At 35.2% G+C, this 15,262-nt stretch overlaps 4 protein-coding genes across 7 annotated transcripts in view; all 4 read right to left on the minus strand.

Moving 5' to 3' along the window:
• The window catches only part of LOC111467076, a 3,872-nt gene extending 1,312 nt beyond the window's left edge, over positions 1–2,560 (minus strand). For both annotated transcript variants that reach the window (XM_023111867.1, XM_023111866.1), the window contains exons 1-2: positions 2,234–2,560; positions 512–668 (exon numbers count right to left, since the gene is read on the minus strand). In XM_023111867.1, coding sequence (XP_022967635.1) covers positions 512–668; positions 2,234–2,407 — 331 coding nt within the window. In that variant the 5' untranslated portion in view covers positions 2,408–2,560. The remainder of the gene's footprint in view (positions 1–511; positions 669–2,233) is intronic.
• A 1,779-nt stretch (positions 2,561–4,339) lies between these two features.
• Positions 4,340–7,607, minus strand: LOC111467058 (annexin D2-like). Its single transcript, XM_023111841.1, has 5 exons — positions 7,500–7,607; positions 6,372–6,517; positions 5,944–6,162; positions 4,934–5,146; positions 4,340–4,838 (listed from the first exon to the last, which is right to left on the minus strand). Exons 1-5 carry the CDS (start codon positions 7,573–7,575, stop codon positions 4,542–4,544), a joined length of 951 nt encoding a protein of 316 aa, XP_022967609.1. The 5' UTR covers positions 7,576–7,607; the 3' UTR covers positions 4,340–4,541.
• A 1,743-nt stretch (positions 7,608–9,350) lies between these two features.
• LOC111467068 lies at positions 9,351–12,935 on the minus strand. Its single transcript, XM_023111854.1, has 4 exons — positions 12,669–12,935; positions 12,433–12,559; positions 10,524–10,692; positions 9,351–9,654 (listed from the first exon to the last, which is right to left on the minus strand). The coding sequence occupies exons 1-4, from the start codon at positions 12,882–12,884 to the stop codon at positions 9,438–9,440; spliced, it is 729 nt and encodes a 242-aa protein (XP_022967622.1). The 5' UTR covers positions 12,885–12,935; the 3' UTR covers positions 9,351–9,437.
• A 1,195-nt stretch (positions 12,936–14,130) lies between these two features.
• Positions 14,131–15,262, minus strand: part of LOC111467053 (uncharacterized CRM domain-containing protein At3g25440, chloroplastic) — a 7,732-nt gene continuing 6,600 nt past the window's right edge. For 2 of the 3 annotated variants that reach the window (XR_002714477.1, XM_023111835.1), the window contains one exon: positions 14,500–14,701. The gene's annotated coding sequence lies outside the window, so the exon portion shown is untranslated. Of the gene's footprint in view, positions 14,473–14,499; positions 14,702–15,262 lie in introns of those variants that run through there. The other variant, XR_002714478.1, reaches the window with a different exon arrangement.

Genomic DNA, 15,262 nt, shown 5'->3' on the forward strand with positions numbered 1-15,262 from the left:
AAAAAAAAAAAAAAAAAAAAAAAAAAAAAAAAAAAAAAAAAAAAAAAAAAAAAAAAAAAGAAGTATTTGATCTAGATTATGTGACGTTTAATTATAAATTAGTCTCTAAATTTTTACGTTTGTTTCTATTTGATCTATAAACTTTCTAATCTTTTCAATCTTGTGTCCATTGAGTCCTTGGATTTTAAAAAGTATTTGATTGAGTCCTTGGATTTTAAAAAGTATTTGATCAGTCCTTCAACCATCAATATTATGTCCTATTTTGCATATGATAGGTCTTTAAAATAATCAATATTTTTTAAAACTCACGTACCTACTAAACACGAAATTGAAAACTTAAGGTTCCATTACACAAAATTCCAGTTTATGCTCAACAAATCAATTAATTTTAGGGTTTAGGGGTTAGGCAAAGCAAGTCTACAAATATTTTTGTTTAGAAATTAAAATGGTCTAAAAGTCGAGAAAATTAAAAGAAGAAGAAGAAGCTGGAAAAGAGTAAGATATTCCATACTTGTCGTGTTCTCGAGCTCTCTAGTGACCTCCTGCACATGTAGTTCAGCAGCTTTTTGTGCTGCCTCAGCCTGACGTTTTTCTGAACGAGCATGAGCAGCAGCAGTGATAGCAGCATCAAGTTCTCTTTCCAAAGTCTCAACCCTTTGTTCAAGAACCTAGCAAAATATTATTTCATTATCATAACCAGTCGGCAAAATTGTATCATACATCCGTAATAAACAAAAGCCAAATGGCATGTTATTTAAACAAAGATCATCACTTAAGCTCATGTGATATGATATTTGATCTTTATATGGTGGGTTGTGATGTTAAAGCAAATGATTTACCAGACAATTTTAATCTAAACAGAAGTAAGAAGATAAGTAAAAGAAAAATTGGCCAGGTTCAAAAGCCGATAATAAAGTAGTAGTATTCAGAGATAAAATTATAGATATAAGCAAACAAATTTTCCTATTTAAAATCATCCTACAAAAGTCCAACACAAGGGAAAGCTCTGATACCGATTGATAAGAAATCACTACAAGGGAAGTAAGACTCGGATTAACTTGTTGATCGAATATCTTAAGGTAAGAACACTTGTTTGAGATTCGAATTACTCCACAAGAAAGATCGATCTTGTCTAGCTTGAATGATTCTCGTTGATCAAATATCCAAGAACACTTGTTTGAGATTCGAATCACTCCACAAGCAAGCTTGAATGATTCTACATGCAACCTAAACTATATAGAATGGTAAAGAAACTTAGCTATTGGCTAAAGGAAAGCACAAATGCTCATTTTACTACTTGGCCAAGTCTATCTTACAAAGATAACATACATGGCTTTATATACCCTCAAAATAAAAACCCTTAACCTTCCATGAGGCATTCCAAGAGTTGTAACTCTATTTTATGACCTTAATCAACCACTATGTATACTTATGGTCATAATTAACCACTATGTAAATAAGCCTTAAAATACATTAAAGAAACACCACAATTCTAAATTACTTTAAATTATGATTCACCCAAATTTATAACAATGAAGCTTAGATTCTTTTTCAATGTGGCACGAATTGAAACATCTTTTGATAATTTTGACAACATTTTCTTTATATCTTCATTGAAGTATATCGTATGATTGATGTCTCTTGGTTCATATCACTTTTAACTGATCCTGAATTCCTCCGACCCAGTGAGTACATTAGTATCTCTATTCTCAATATCCCTCCATCATGTGCATACCTCACATTTTACCTGATAGTTGGCAATCTCCACCCACTCATTTGGCTGAAGTTCACTACTCTACACAACATCCATTTCTCCAAGAAGGTCTTCGAAGATCAGGTGTATTTACTCCTTGATTCTTCAAAAACCCCACATTCAAAATGGCCTCTTAACAGGATCGATTAAGAGAATGACTTCCTGAATCTGCCAAATCTGCTAATCCTTTGGGCAATCCATCACTCTCCCACTCCACATTCCATACGAAAATTGAAATTTCAAACCCTATATCAGATATCTAAGCAACCTTGATCAACATGTATACCACTCCGATTCAGCATATAGCATGAAAACTAATATTTAGATCGCTAATACGAACGACGGCAATCCCACCAATTCCTCATTCCACCCAATTTCAAAGAGCAAAATCGAAATTCCAATCCAGACATCAGACTAAAACACCTAACTACAGAACATGAAAAAAAAGGGGAAAAAAATGTAAAAGCGAGTTCTAGTAACCTTGATCGTCCTTGCTTGTTCGGAGCACAATGAAGCTCTGGCAAACGTCTCGTCGTCTACATAGACGGCTTTCTTTACTAAAATCTTCTGGAGTGATTCTAGGTTAGAGGCCATCTCCGTGATATTGGCTACGGCATCGCTCCATCTGTCCGTTCCTTTGCCCTTGTCCTCCATGATCCGAATCTTCGCAAATTCACAATTCAATTATCGTTCAACTTCATGATCTGTGTAGAGACTTAGCGAAGGAGCTAAGAACTCACCCGATCATCCGCTGCAATCGATGTTTCCGTGATACTGTTCTTAGATTTGGTATTTGTGCCAAGCGACATCCCATCAAATCAAATTAAATTGTCAATTTTAATTTGATTTTTAAGTTAAAGATCAATTGGAGGAGAGGCTGCTTTATTCAATTAGCCTATAATATTAAAAATAGTCTTTTTTTTTTTTCCTCTTTAATTATTTATTAAAAATATAAAACATTCTAATAAATTTAATATTATCTCATCAATAATAATATAATATAATATTTTACGAATATAATATTTAAAATTTAAAATTACAAATATTCCACAACTAAAGAAATATAAATATAAAAAAGGTTAGTTATTTAAGGGCATTGGAATTTTCTGAAGTTTATTTCAACGATAAGTTATATCTTGAAAATCTCGTACCATAATCTTTCTCCATAAATGGTTGTAAAACGTTGAACATGATCGGAAACGTGTTTTAGAACATAATCTTATAAATTCTACTCCTGTGATTGTTCTCGAACATAGCTTTAAACCTTGCCATTAGTGTTAAGATAATGAGATTTTCTTCATTTTGCTACTTCCAAACTCAACTCACGTGACGTGACAGACTGTTATTGCATTTAACGATTTGGTAAATCCAAATCACTTTATATTTAAGTACTTCGTAATCACGAAATTTTATTCTATTTCGATACTACCACTTTTAATATGTATAGTAATCTATAGGGGTGTACATGGGTCGGGTTGAGAGAATTTATCGGATCAACCCAAAAGTTCGGGTTGGTTGGATTAGTAATTCAACCCAATCTGAAAGTTTTTACAACTCAACCTAACCCAAGCTCAAGTTGAGTTGTCGGGTTGTTTAAAAAAAAGTTGATTTCTTAATTTTATTTATTTATTCATAATTCATAATTCATAATTATTCGGTATAATCTTATATAAAATATATTAAAAAAGTTCACAAACAAACACAAATTAATCTATGATAATTTAAAAAAAAAATCATCAATAACAACAAGTAAGAATTGTAACATTATAACATAATTCAACACTGTCATAGAATTAAAGACAACTAAATACCGACACTTCCTGAGTAGTTGTTACTCTAAAAGTAAGGAAAATATAAGGATAGATGTTGATTTTTGTCTATCACGTTTCTTTAGTATATTTTCGTTTGAACGACTTATTCATTAGTGGATACATTTTTTTCCATCTTTATAGTCATAACGCTACAACGTTTTACTCTCTTATGAGATATTCATACTGAAACATCTAACCTTCTTTAAACGTCTTTTCATCTATATTTTAAAATAAAATTGAAAGAAAAATGTTTGGCTAAATAGATTATGAATCATGTACTACAAAGATCAAGCAAAATCTATCTCTATGATTTATCTTAGTAATGCACCGTTCATAATTTGTCTATCGAAATGTATAAAATCTATCTAGATGAGACATACAAATGACTAGCATTAAGATTCCTTTCATGTTCTAACGAATGCAAAGACATATAATTTGTGCCTAAATTATTAAATTTATTGAACGCATCAAAATGCTTGACTTTCCTAGTTTCGTTTTTTTTTCGATATTCTTTAATATGCACACCAAATATATTTTTTCTAAACCTAGATACTCCAAACTCTACTACGAAAAATCTACATTTTTTAATACACTAGATGACAAATCGATCCAGGTCGGCTTACTAATGAGATGTCCTAACACGTTACAAAATTTCGCTTTGACCAATGATCATTGACAACTCCAATTAAAAGATGATTTCGAAAAAACTGAAGTAACTCCAAAATTAACATTCCCTAAGATACGGAACCTACGTGCCTCTAAAGATTCAAGAATATACTTCAAAGTAAAGAGTCTTATTGAATATTAATATCCATGAAAAATATACAAACATCAAGATATAAGCATATAATTTAATGTAAGATGGTCTTATAGATCCATCTATAACTACCTATCGCAGCAGCATAAAACAAGTACGAATGTACCTTATTGATAACAACACATAGCGACATCCAACATACTCAGGCTGGGCTCTTGGCTCAAGCATTGTCATTACTAATCAAAGCAAGAAGCATCCTTTCATAATCCCCAGACGTATCGCCTTTTATCGCCTGATCCAAAGGAACACTGTTTCTCCGGTAATACTCTTCAACAATCCGTTTCATGTCGACCTCAGCTCTCGTCACGACTACTCTAGTCAGAGCCTCTTCGTCGGTTCCAAGCCCTTTGATGGCTAAACGAAGAACTTTCTCAAAATATTTCTCAGGCCAAGTTAGACACTTCACAGCAGCTCTCAGAAATTTAAGGTAATCGTTATCGGGGTCGGTCTTTAGATCCTGCGTCACGAGATCAAGATGCATTGCTAATCATTAAGCATAAAGAGTCCAGCAACTATTGAGGATACTTCGAAGAATAAATATTAGACACAAACCTTGTTTATAGCAGTCCCAAATTGGTCGTTGTAATGATTAAATGTAGCATTTAGTTGTGCCTTGCTTCTAGTGCTTATAATCCTGATGAGCTCCTCATCATTGTAAGCTTTCTCAGAGATTTTCTCGTGAAGTATCTTAGCCTCTGATGTGGCTAGGGCTGCATTTACCGCAGGGCCATCATATCGATATGCAGTCACAAGGGGTACCAGAAGCTACATGGAAAAAAGATGTTAAGTTCAAGAGAAGTAACTAAACATTAAGGAAAGTGTTTGATAATTAAATATATGTAGCATACTGAGAGTATACAAAAGAATTCCAAGTTGGTTTGGTTTTAAGCATCAACAAAATTTGAGTTTTATGTCAAGGCAAACTTATTGTAATAGCCCAAGCTCATAGTTAGTAGATATTGTCCTCTTTGGGCTCTCGCTTTCAGGTTTCCGCTCAAAGAATGTTTTGTTTTCCTCCCAACTGATGTGGGGTCTCACAATCCACCCCCTTCGGGGCATAGCGTCCTCATTGGCACTCGTTCCCTTCTCCAATCGATGTGGGACCCCTCAATCCACCCACCTTCGGGGCCCAGCATCCTTGCTGGCACACTACCTTGTGTTCACCCCTCATTAGGGATCATCCTCCTTGCTGACACATCACCTGGTGTCTGGCTCTAATACCATTTGTAACGCCCCAAGCCCATCACTAGTAGATGTTGTCCTCTTTGAGCTTTCCCTTTCCGTCTTCCACTTGTGTTTTTAAAACGTGTCTGCTAGGGAAAGATTTCCACACCCTTATAAAGAATGCTTCGTTCTCCTCCCCAACCGACGTAGGATGTCGCCGGAATTTTCGCGTCTTTTTCGACGACTGTCTTTTTTTTTAATCCTTACACTAATAGTTTGCAATGGTTTACAAAACTGTTGAAAATGAAATGAGAAATACAAATAATCTAGCTTGCAAATCGTGTCCAGAAAACCACAAACACCTGTAAGAAAATCAAGATTTTAAAGCATTGTCTTACCCTGCGAAAATCACCTGTAGTGTGATGTGCAACATCTTCTTCAATCGACCGCTTGAAACGAGCATGGTATTCTTCCTTCACTAAGAATAAATCCCGAGGAGTTCTAGTACAAGCTATTTCCAATATAACAAAATGCTTTGGGGTAAGTTTCCTTATTGCTTCATTGGCTAGTAATGCATCACGTTCAGCTGGATGTAGAGTCCATAAAAGCACAGCTCTCTGTTAATGGAAGAAGAAAAATCACATCATTTCAGCGCTCTTTTCTAGAAGCTTATCATATAATCATGTTTCAAGCTAAAGCAGCTACAGAAATGTTGTTTTCAAAATGATTCGAAGCTCCCCATACGTTTTAAATAGCTAAAAAAGTGTTTAAATAACCTGAACTGTAATGAATCAAAATAGGGAAAGGTTTGATTCCAAATTCCGACCTCAAAATCACTTGAAAGTTCTTTGTCTAGTGCCTTCAAGAGATCCTCTCCATACGTTTCAGCATAGGTTTGTCGAATCAGACTGCGTTGTTTAGCATTTCTGTGAGCCAAAATGGATATAATCGCCCCTTCATCCGTTCCCCAACCTGTAGTAACAGACAAAATATTTTACTCTGCATCTAACTAAACCAGAATAGTTAATTTATTCACATCAGTCAATACATCTTAAAGAATAATAATGATATCGAAGTCTTTTACTCACAATATGTAGATTGCAGGGCAGTTCCCGAGTAAACGTTTACCACAATCTTAAAAAATGAATCGGAGTATTCTTCACCTATATCTAATTTCGAAAATAATCTCACTTCTTGAACATCATTGTTCGTCTATGTAAACTTACTCTGCATCCATATGCTTCAAGTTAACTGTTGCACCGCCCCGCTACCTTAGAAAGTTTCTTATTGTTGAATGCTCGAACACTCAGATAAGTTTTTAGCTCATATATTCAGTACTTGAAGTCAAAGTTCAAATCCTATTTCTCAACTTGAACTAAAAAAGCATCCATATAAGTTACAAAATAGCAGATTGCACAAAAGTGATCCAAAGACTTTTTACCTTGCACACGGTGTTGATCAACAAGTATTTTTCACAAATACATTAATAATTGACACTGTTAACTTTCAAGGCAAGCATTGTGGCTTAGAATCGTTAAACAACAAAATGAGAAGCAAATTTGCAGGAATTATAGCTACAAAAGGGACTGAAATCATATAAAAACCAAACAAATCACGCAATCGACTTTCATTTCTCGGCTACACGCGTTAAGACTACCGATGAACTTCACAATAACCAGTACATTCATAGAAGCCAATATCAAGACGAGAAACAGCATATAAACACCTCTTTGCAATCATACGTAACAAGAGTCAACAGAGGGGAAAAAACAGGGATCAAAATCGCAACTGTTAGCAGAACACGTAGTTCAAATTTTCAGAAGCAAATCGAAAAGGCTTTGAAGAGATTGTCGTACTAGATCAGAAAAACAACCACTACATAAGAACAGCACCAAAGAATTTGAAAATTGTTAAATCAACTGAACGAACAGCGAGATTTTAGTTAGAGAGAGACCTTGAAAGGCACTATGGAGGCGGTCGCAATCTTCGGGCACCGGAGGAAGCTGGTCGGGCACCGTCAGAGTAGCCATTTTTGTCTCTGTGTTACAATGCAGTGAAGACGAAGATGGATTGAATTGCAAATTGCGACAATTTATATGGAAAAATTGCTCTGTCTGGTCAGTCCAATCCAACCACGTGACAAACATGTGAGGCGGCAAATTTGAAGAGACGAAAAACGACCCAACGAGAAAAGCATGAAAAATTATATAAAAATTGTTAAATTCTAACTGCTAAAAAACAAAAATATCAATTTTCATAAACTTTTAATTTTATTTAATTGTCAAGATTCGATGTTTTTATAAATCCAATTATATTTCACAAAAAGAATATAATATAATATTCTACAAACTTTTAAAAAATTAAATTTCAATATTATATCAAACATCATAATTATAATATATATATATATATATATATATATATATATATATTAAAACTAAAGACACAAAATTAACATGCCGGTGGTATGGAGGGCACCGACATAGTTTGTGGATGTTATTGTCCCAATTATACCTTGGATCTTGCTTCTGAGACCCATGATGAATCTCTGCATGTGTTTTACCAATGTGTCTGACCATCTCATGGGTAAATCAAGACGATCGGGTGATCTTAATTTTCTATTTTATGTGACCTCCGTGTTTCATCTGGTGCCTGTTGGATGATGAAAGTCTCACATCGGCTAATTTAGAGAATGATCATGGGTTTATAAGTGAGGAATATTAACTCCATTGGGATGAGGCCTTTTGGGGAACCCTAAAGCAAAATCATGAGAGCTTATGCTCAAAGTGGACAATATCATACCATTGTGGAGAGTCGTGTTCGTCTAACATGGTATCAGAGCCATGCTCTAAACTTAGCCGTGTCAATATATTGGCAAATCCTCGAATGTCGAACAAAGGACTCAAAAAAGAAAAAAGGAGTCAAGCCTCCTTGAAGGTACGAAGACAGTAAAAAATGACTAAGACTCCAAAGGAGTCAAGCCTCGATTAAGGGGAGGCGTGCTTTGTTCGAGGGGAGGTGTTGGATAATAAAAGTCCCACATAAAAGTCCCACATCGGCTAATTTAGGGAATGATCATGGATTTATAAGTGAGGAATACTAGGGGAGGCGTGCTTTGTTCGAGGGGAGGTGTTGGATAATAAAAGTCCCACATAAAAGTCCCACATCGGCTAATTTAGGGAATTAAAAGTCCCACATAAAAGTCTCACATCGGCTAATTTAGGGAATGATCATAGGTTTATAAGTGAGGAATACTAACTCCATTGGGATGAGGCCTTTTGGGGAAGCCTAAAGTAAACCCATGAGAGCTTATGCTCAAAGTGGACAATATCATACCAATGTGAAGAATCGTGTTCGTCTAACAGTACCAACTGATTGGTCATCATTAACGCTGAAGGTTCTCACAGTAATCTTCCACCAAAAGTGAGCTCTTAACATATATATGAGGCACAATTCATTTTTCTGGTCTCCATAGATTCTCCCCGACTGCATAATCTATAAAACTTTGTAATTAATTATTTATTTTTTAATAATAATTTTGACTATTTTATTTACCATTTAATATTATTCATGGTATGAAAATTCAAATTTATTATATAATCTTGAACAATACAATACGTGATTGACATACATGTAATAACCTATCTAATAAGCCTATTAGTACGACTCACTATGTATCCTATATATAATGAGTTTGTATACCACTAGACCACAAAATATTTAATCTCTTTATAAATCTACTAATAGAGAAGATTAAAATCATGCCTTCAAGAGAGTGATATTAAAATAATATTAAAATAATTGCATCTTAATGTCACAGATTAGTATGAATAATGATGGTACACTATCTATCACAAGTATTCAAGAGCTCAAAGACATACATGAAATACTCTTAATCAAACTGTTGTCTAAGATGCATTTCTGTTTCACTCTTCCAAGAAGCATGAGACGACTGTCCCCTCATTCTCTTGATCTTTTCCTTGTCTTTCACAGTAGATCCCTTCTTTTTGGTTTCACCGTCTGGCTCGGGAGGACGATCGCCACATAGAGGGCAAAACATTCCTCGTGCATTCGAAAAGGTCTTGGGAATGCCACAATGCAGGCACATTCTGGAAAATATAATCACACGATACCGTTGTAAAATACCGACATTTGCAACACAAATTTATAAATAAGTCGAGTTATGCGCGAAACAGCCATGATTTACCTAGGATTCCAGAGAAAGGAAGAAAAGTAAATGTTTACTTTGCAATATCAAAATTCTTAAACAGAAACTTCGGTTTCGGTTAGGAATCATGGATCTCCAAAACAGTATGGTATTGTCCACTTTGAGCATAAGCTTTCATGGGTTTACTTTGCGCTTCCCCAAACGGCCTCAAACCAATGGAGATGTATTCCTTACTTATAAACCAACCCATGATCATTTCCTAAATTAGCCAATGTGAGACTCTCTCCCAACAATCCTCCCTTCAAACAAAGTACACTATAGAACCTCTTTTGAGGCCTATGGAGCCCTCGAACAACCTACCCTTAATAGAGACTCAACTCTTTCTCTTGAGTCATTGAAAAAGTACACCCTTTGTTCGACACTTGAGTCACTTTTGACTGCACCTTTGAGACACAACTTCTTTGTTTGACATTTGAGGATTGTATTAACATGACTAAATTTAGGGCATCGATTTGATACCATGTTAGGAATAATGACTCTCCAAAATAGTATGATATTGTCCACTTTGAGCATAAGCTCTCATGGCTTTGCTTTGGACTTTCTCAAAAGGCCTCGTACCAACGGAAATATATTCCTTACTTATAAACCCATGATCACCCTAAATTAGCCAATGTGGGACTCCTCCAAACAATTCTCAACAACTTCTCCTCTTCTTTCTTTCTTTCTTCCTTTGTGTGCATAAAGCGGATGGCGGAGGAATGAAACCTTGTCACTCAACCAAGATACAATTTGAAAATACAATAAATGTACCTTAGTAGCTCTGCAGCATCTTCAGCATTTGGATTGGCTGCAGTTGCCATGCGCTTGCCTTGCTGTGTTGTGTTTGATACAGATGAATTTGATAGTTGATTACTCTCAAAGTCGCTCCTCACTCGCTCATGAATCCCAACTAATTGAGCTTTTGCCTCCACTACAGCACCTGTTCACAGTATAAGGTTCGCAGAAGGGCAATTATATAATGAGATGGTATAAACACAAAACAGTACAATTTCATTTTTTCACTTGCTTTCATGAAAAAAAAAAGAAAAGAAAAAAACAATAACAGCATCCAGATTTAAAATTTGTTCTCTTTGGGTTAAAATTGATGTTGGAGAAAAATGAAAATCATTTTCATAGGTAATATATAAATAGAGAGAGAACAAAATATTTCATAGCATGACATGACATATATGATTCAGCATCAGTTTCTTTCCATCTAGTGGAGAGATATTGCAGTGAAACAACCAACATATAGTCGAGTCAAAGAAACTAAAAATATAAACGATCATTTCATTAGATAAATATGGTTTTGTTTGATAAATTAATTTCATACATCCTCTTATACTTCAGCCAAATGAACTTGCCTATACCACCCACTAGCAAGGTGTTGTGAAACACCATCGCCCAATCACTGACCAAGAAAGTTTATTTATTGCTGTCTCCAGTGCTCACAATGGTTGCAGTTTGTATGCAATGAACACATGTTCCTCACAAGTTAGGCAACTGCAAGTTGTATGCAATGAGCACATATTCCTTACAAGTTAAGCAAGTGTCATAGTGAAGAAAGATATTGTTGATTCGTTTTAGTAGACCCATTGACCCAACTCCATGTCTGATATCCATCTTAACATCAGAGAGCAAGCAAAATTTTCAACTCGCATCGTGCATTTTTAGCATATTACTTATCAATTTTTCCTTACATTTTTTGGTAGGGACGATGGATTTTTTGCATTTTCACAATGGTACGTGGGCATAAGCCATGAAATCTTTGCTTTGATTCACCCAAAAGGTATCATACCAGTAAAAATGTAAGTCTCTTTACTTATGTACCCTTGATTTTTCCCTTTTCTAGCTGATGTAGGGTTTTGGTTGCACTTCCAACAATCTTGCCCTTGAACAAAAGACCACATAGCCACCCCTTAAATCGCCACCCATCCATCTAGAGTCTTAAGGACATTGCTTGTATCCAAGCTAACTCATCTTCTTCAAAGTACACTGCCTATTCAATAGGGGTCAATCATGGATTGTACACGACTACTTTTTTCAAGGCTTACAACTTTTGTTCCTCACTCATGGATCGCACATGAACATGGCTAAGTTTGGAGCATGGTTCTGCTACCAATTGTTGGGAGACAATAGACCTTTCCAATATCTCCCTAACTGGTTATCCACTATAGGCATAACCACCTATGGTTTTATTTTTGGTTTCATCCAAAAAGCCTCAAACGAATGAGGATGTTGTCTCATGCTTATATAAACATGATGTTCCCTTTTCGCAGCCAGTGTGGGACTTTGCCAACACTCCCATCTCTTATGTCAATATCCATCTTCCCTACCTTTGGGGGCATTTCGTCCCTTGAACAAATGCACATTAAACATTATGGATGTCTTTCCTATTTTCACTCACTCTCTTCAAGGAAAGTTGTTGCTCAAACTTGAATACTAGATATTGTTCTATATTTCTACGGTTCTATTGATTACTCCCGAGGGTTTTATTCTTGTACGGTATTCTCAGATTATTATTTGACTTATAGATCTGCAACTAAAGGATCCAAGAGAAGCTCATAAAAGATTCAAGCCAAATTTTCCAGAAATAATTTTGCTTCCCTTCAACTTCCTAGCAGCCTAGAGAAGCTCATAACAATAAAATTAATGCTAAAATCAGGAATCGAACACATACCAGTAGGCAAATCTTTCTTCTCCTTACAATTCCTATGGCTCCCATGGCCCCCTCGCGGCTGATCGACATCTCTCGGTGCAGCGTACTCCTCAACCGAATTATTTAGAAACTCCGGCGGTCCTGAAACCTCCGGTAATCCACAGTAAGAAATCAGAAAACGAACAGTCTTCCGAATTCACTCAACCGAACAAGAAAAAAAAAAAAAAGATACAAAGAGATGAACCAAAGAGGCGTACTTCGGAGAAAGCGTCGAAAGCGGAAGGCAGGCCGGGATGAGAGGAGGGCTGCGGAAGTTCGAAAAGTGACTTGTCGCGTATGGAAAGATTGAAGGTAACTGAAGAGGCGGCGGCAAGGTCTTCGTCGTCATCGTCGGAAGAGGTGTGGTTGAATACAGCGTTGTCTTCAGCTTCTTCTTCGGCTGAAGAATAGCCTTGGAGAAGTGCCAGACTCATGGCGGATTCCGTTGACGGAGATCCAACTGGTTCGATTTTGAGGGATGGATGTCAGATTTGAAACCTTTGGTCCGATACAGATCCAAAAGCCCGGCCCAATGGACTAATTTAGGCCCAAATCTAAATTTTGAAAAAAAAAAAAAAAATTGAAATTTATAAGAAATACTAAATTAATAAAAATATTATTTATATTTTATCTAAAAAAATACTCGTAAACTTTTAAAATTTTCAATTAAATATCTATACTTCAAAAAAAAAAAAAAAAATCTAAAAAATTTCCTTATTATTAGTTTAGTATTTTATTTAACAAATAACCTTAAATTTTTAATTGTGTTTCAAAACACTATAATACTGCATTTAAAAAAAATTCATAAAATTTTAAAAATATCATTAACACTCTTTACTTTTATAAAAAAAATTTAATTTTTACTATCAATATATGCATAAAAAATGTCACAACTCATAAATTATCTACGAACGTTTTAATGTTATTTTGAAAAGTTTATGAGTATTTCTTAAACGTGTTACTATTTTTGAGTTTGAAAAAAAAAATGTGTTCTTAAAGTTTTTCAAAAATTTTAAATGTGTTTACCAATTTTTTTTTTAAGGATATTAATGAAATATTTAAAAAACTTAAAAGATATTTTTCAAAAACTTAAAAAGTATTTTTTAACCATTTAAAAAGTTGAGTAATTTGGAAATAAAATATTAACTTGTGTTGAAGCATATTTTTATTAATTTAGTCTCGAATAAAAAATTGGTAAAAAATGATGCAAAATAAATAAATAAACCAAAAAGTTAGGATTTTCAAGTCACAAATTGCTCCGAATTATTTTAATTATTTAAAATCTTACCTTTTAAGCAAAACAAAATTTGGTATATATTAACACAATTCACCTGCAAAATGATTTGGAAATTGTTTACAAATTAATAATGTTTTAACATGTACGTAATAAAGCAATAAAGGGTTTAAATCATGACTCGGATCTATCTTAACCTCATAGCTCCACAGTTTATGTATACATTCGCTTCATCGTGCAACTCAAATACTATTCGGAAAAAAAAAAAAGTAGCATGAATGAATATAGCAAATCACACTTGACACCAATTCTTTTTACGACCTCCCCATTTTTAAACTGTTTGGCACCTCTCTGAACTATGAGTATAAAGGTCGTAGAAAGGTGACTTTCCTGTTAGAATAAAGGCTCAACTTTTAAAGATAAGGTAGCAAGGAGAAGCCACAAAGTCGGGCGAAAAAAATGTGAATAGGGCTTGAGTTTCCTTTAATGTTTGTCATGAGTATGCCAAGATCATAACCCCACACAATTGAAAACATACAACCGTTACACTGCTATTCCTTGACGTATGCAATTTCCGCTTTGTACTTTGGACTCAAATTCTCCTATTAAACTCTCAAATCTTCAACATGGTTGCGAACAAAATCTACGCCAACACACGAAGGAGATGGTCTTCTCATCCCTTGGCCTTGTAGCTTTTCATACACGTTGCAATTACTCCGACCATAGGGATAGAATTACCACATATCTTCCTCGTGTAGGCATGGGGTATCTACCATTCTAAGACTTCCCTTCATAAAGAAAATGACTCAGAGCGCTAACAATCAAACCAATAGCATAAAAGCTCCAAACAAGTAAGGATAATTCTAAAGTTCTAAATGACAATGCTCCCAAAATGGTCACATCGTCGTACATGATTATATAACAAAATTGAATGAGGATTTTTTGTTCATCCACGCAAAAACATACGCTTCTCGACCACAATCCTATGACCAAACTCGGTGAGGATGTTAAGGGTGCCTGCACAAAAACATACATTTTTTGAAGGTCGACATTACTCCGTGCTCGATTCTAATCATATTGGGTACAGCCTGGGTAGGAGCCTTTGTGATGGTATGTGAAATAAAATAAAACAAGCAAGATAAACAATCAAAGAATATTAAACACAAAGAAAAAAATCTAAGTCAACAAAAATGGCTGAAATCTCATGTTCCAAGTAGAGTCTTCAAACTAACATCATTTGCTTGTAACATGGAGCGATCGACATCCTTAAAGGGGATATGTTTTTAAAAATAGATATCATTTTTGTGAGATTCCACGTCAGTTGAAGAGGAGAATGATGCATTCTTTATAAGGGTGTGGAAACCTCTCCCTAGCGTTTTAAAAGTCTTGAGGGGAAGCTCGAAAGGGAAAGGCAAAAGAGGACAATATTTAGGCTGTTACAAATGATATTAGAGGCAAATACCAGACAATGTGTCAGCAAAGAGGCTGAACCCCAAAAGGGGTGGATACGAGGTGGTGTGCCCAGCCAGGACACTAGGCCTTGAGGGGGGGGGGGGGGGGGGGGGGGGGGGGGGGGGG

The sequence above is a fragment of the Cucurbita maxima genome, unplaced genomic scaffold (assembly GCF_002738345.1).
Source record: "Cucurbita maxima cultivar Rimu unplaced genomic scaffold, Cmax_1.0 Cma_Scf00032, whole genome shotgun sequence".
NCBI classification, from domain to species: Eukaryota; Viridiplantae; Streptophyta; class Magnoliopsida; order Cucurbitales; family Cucurbitaceae; genus Cucurbita; species Cucurbita maxima.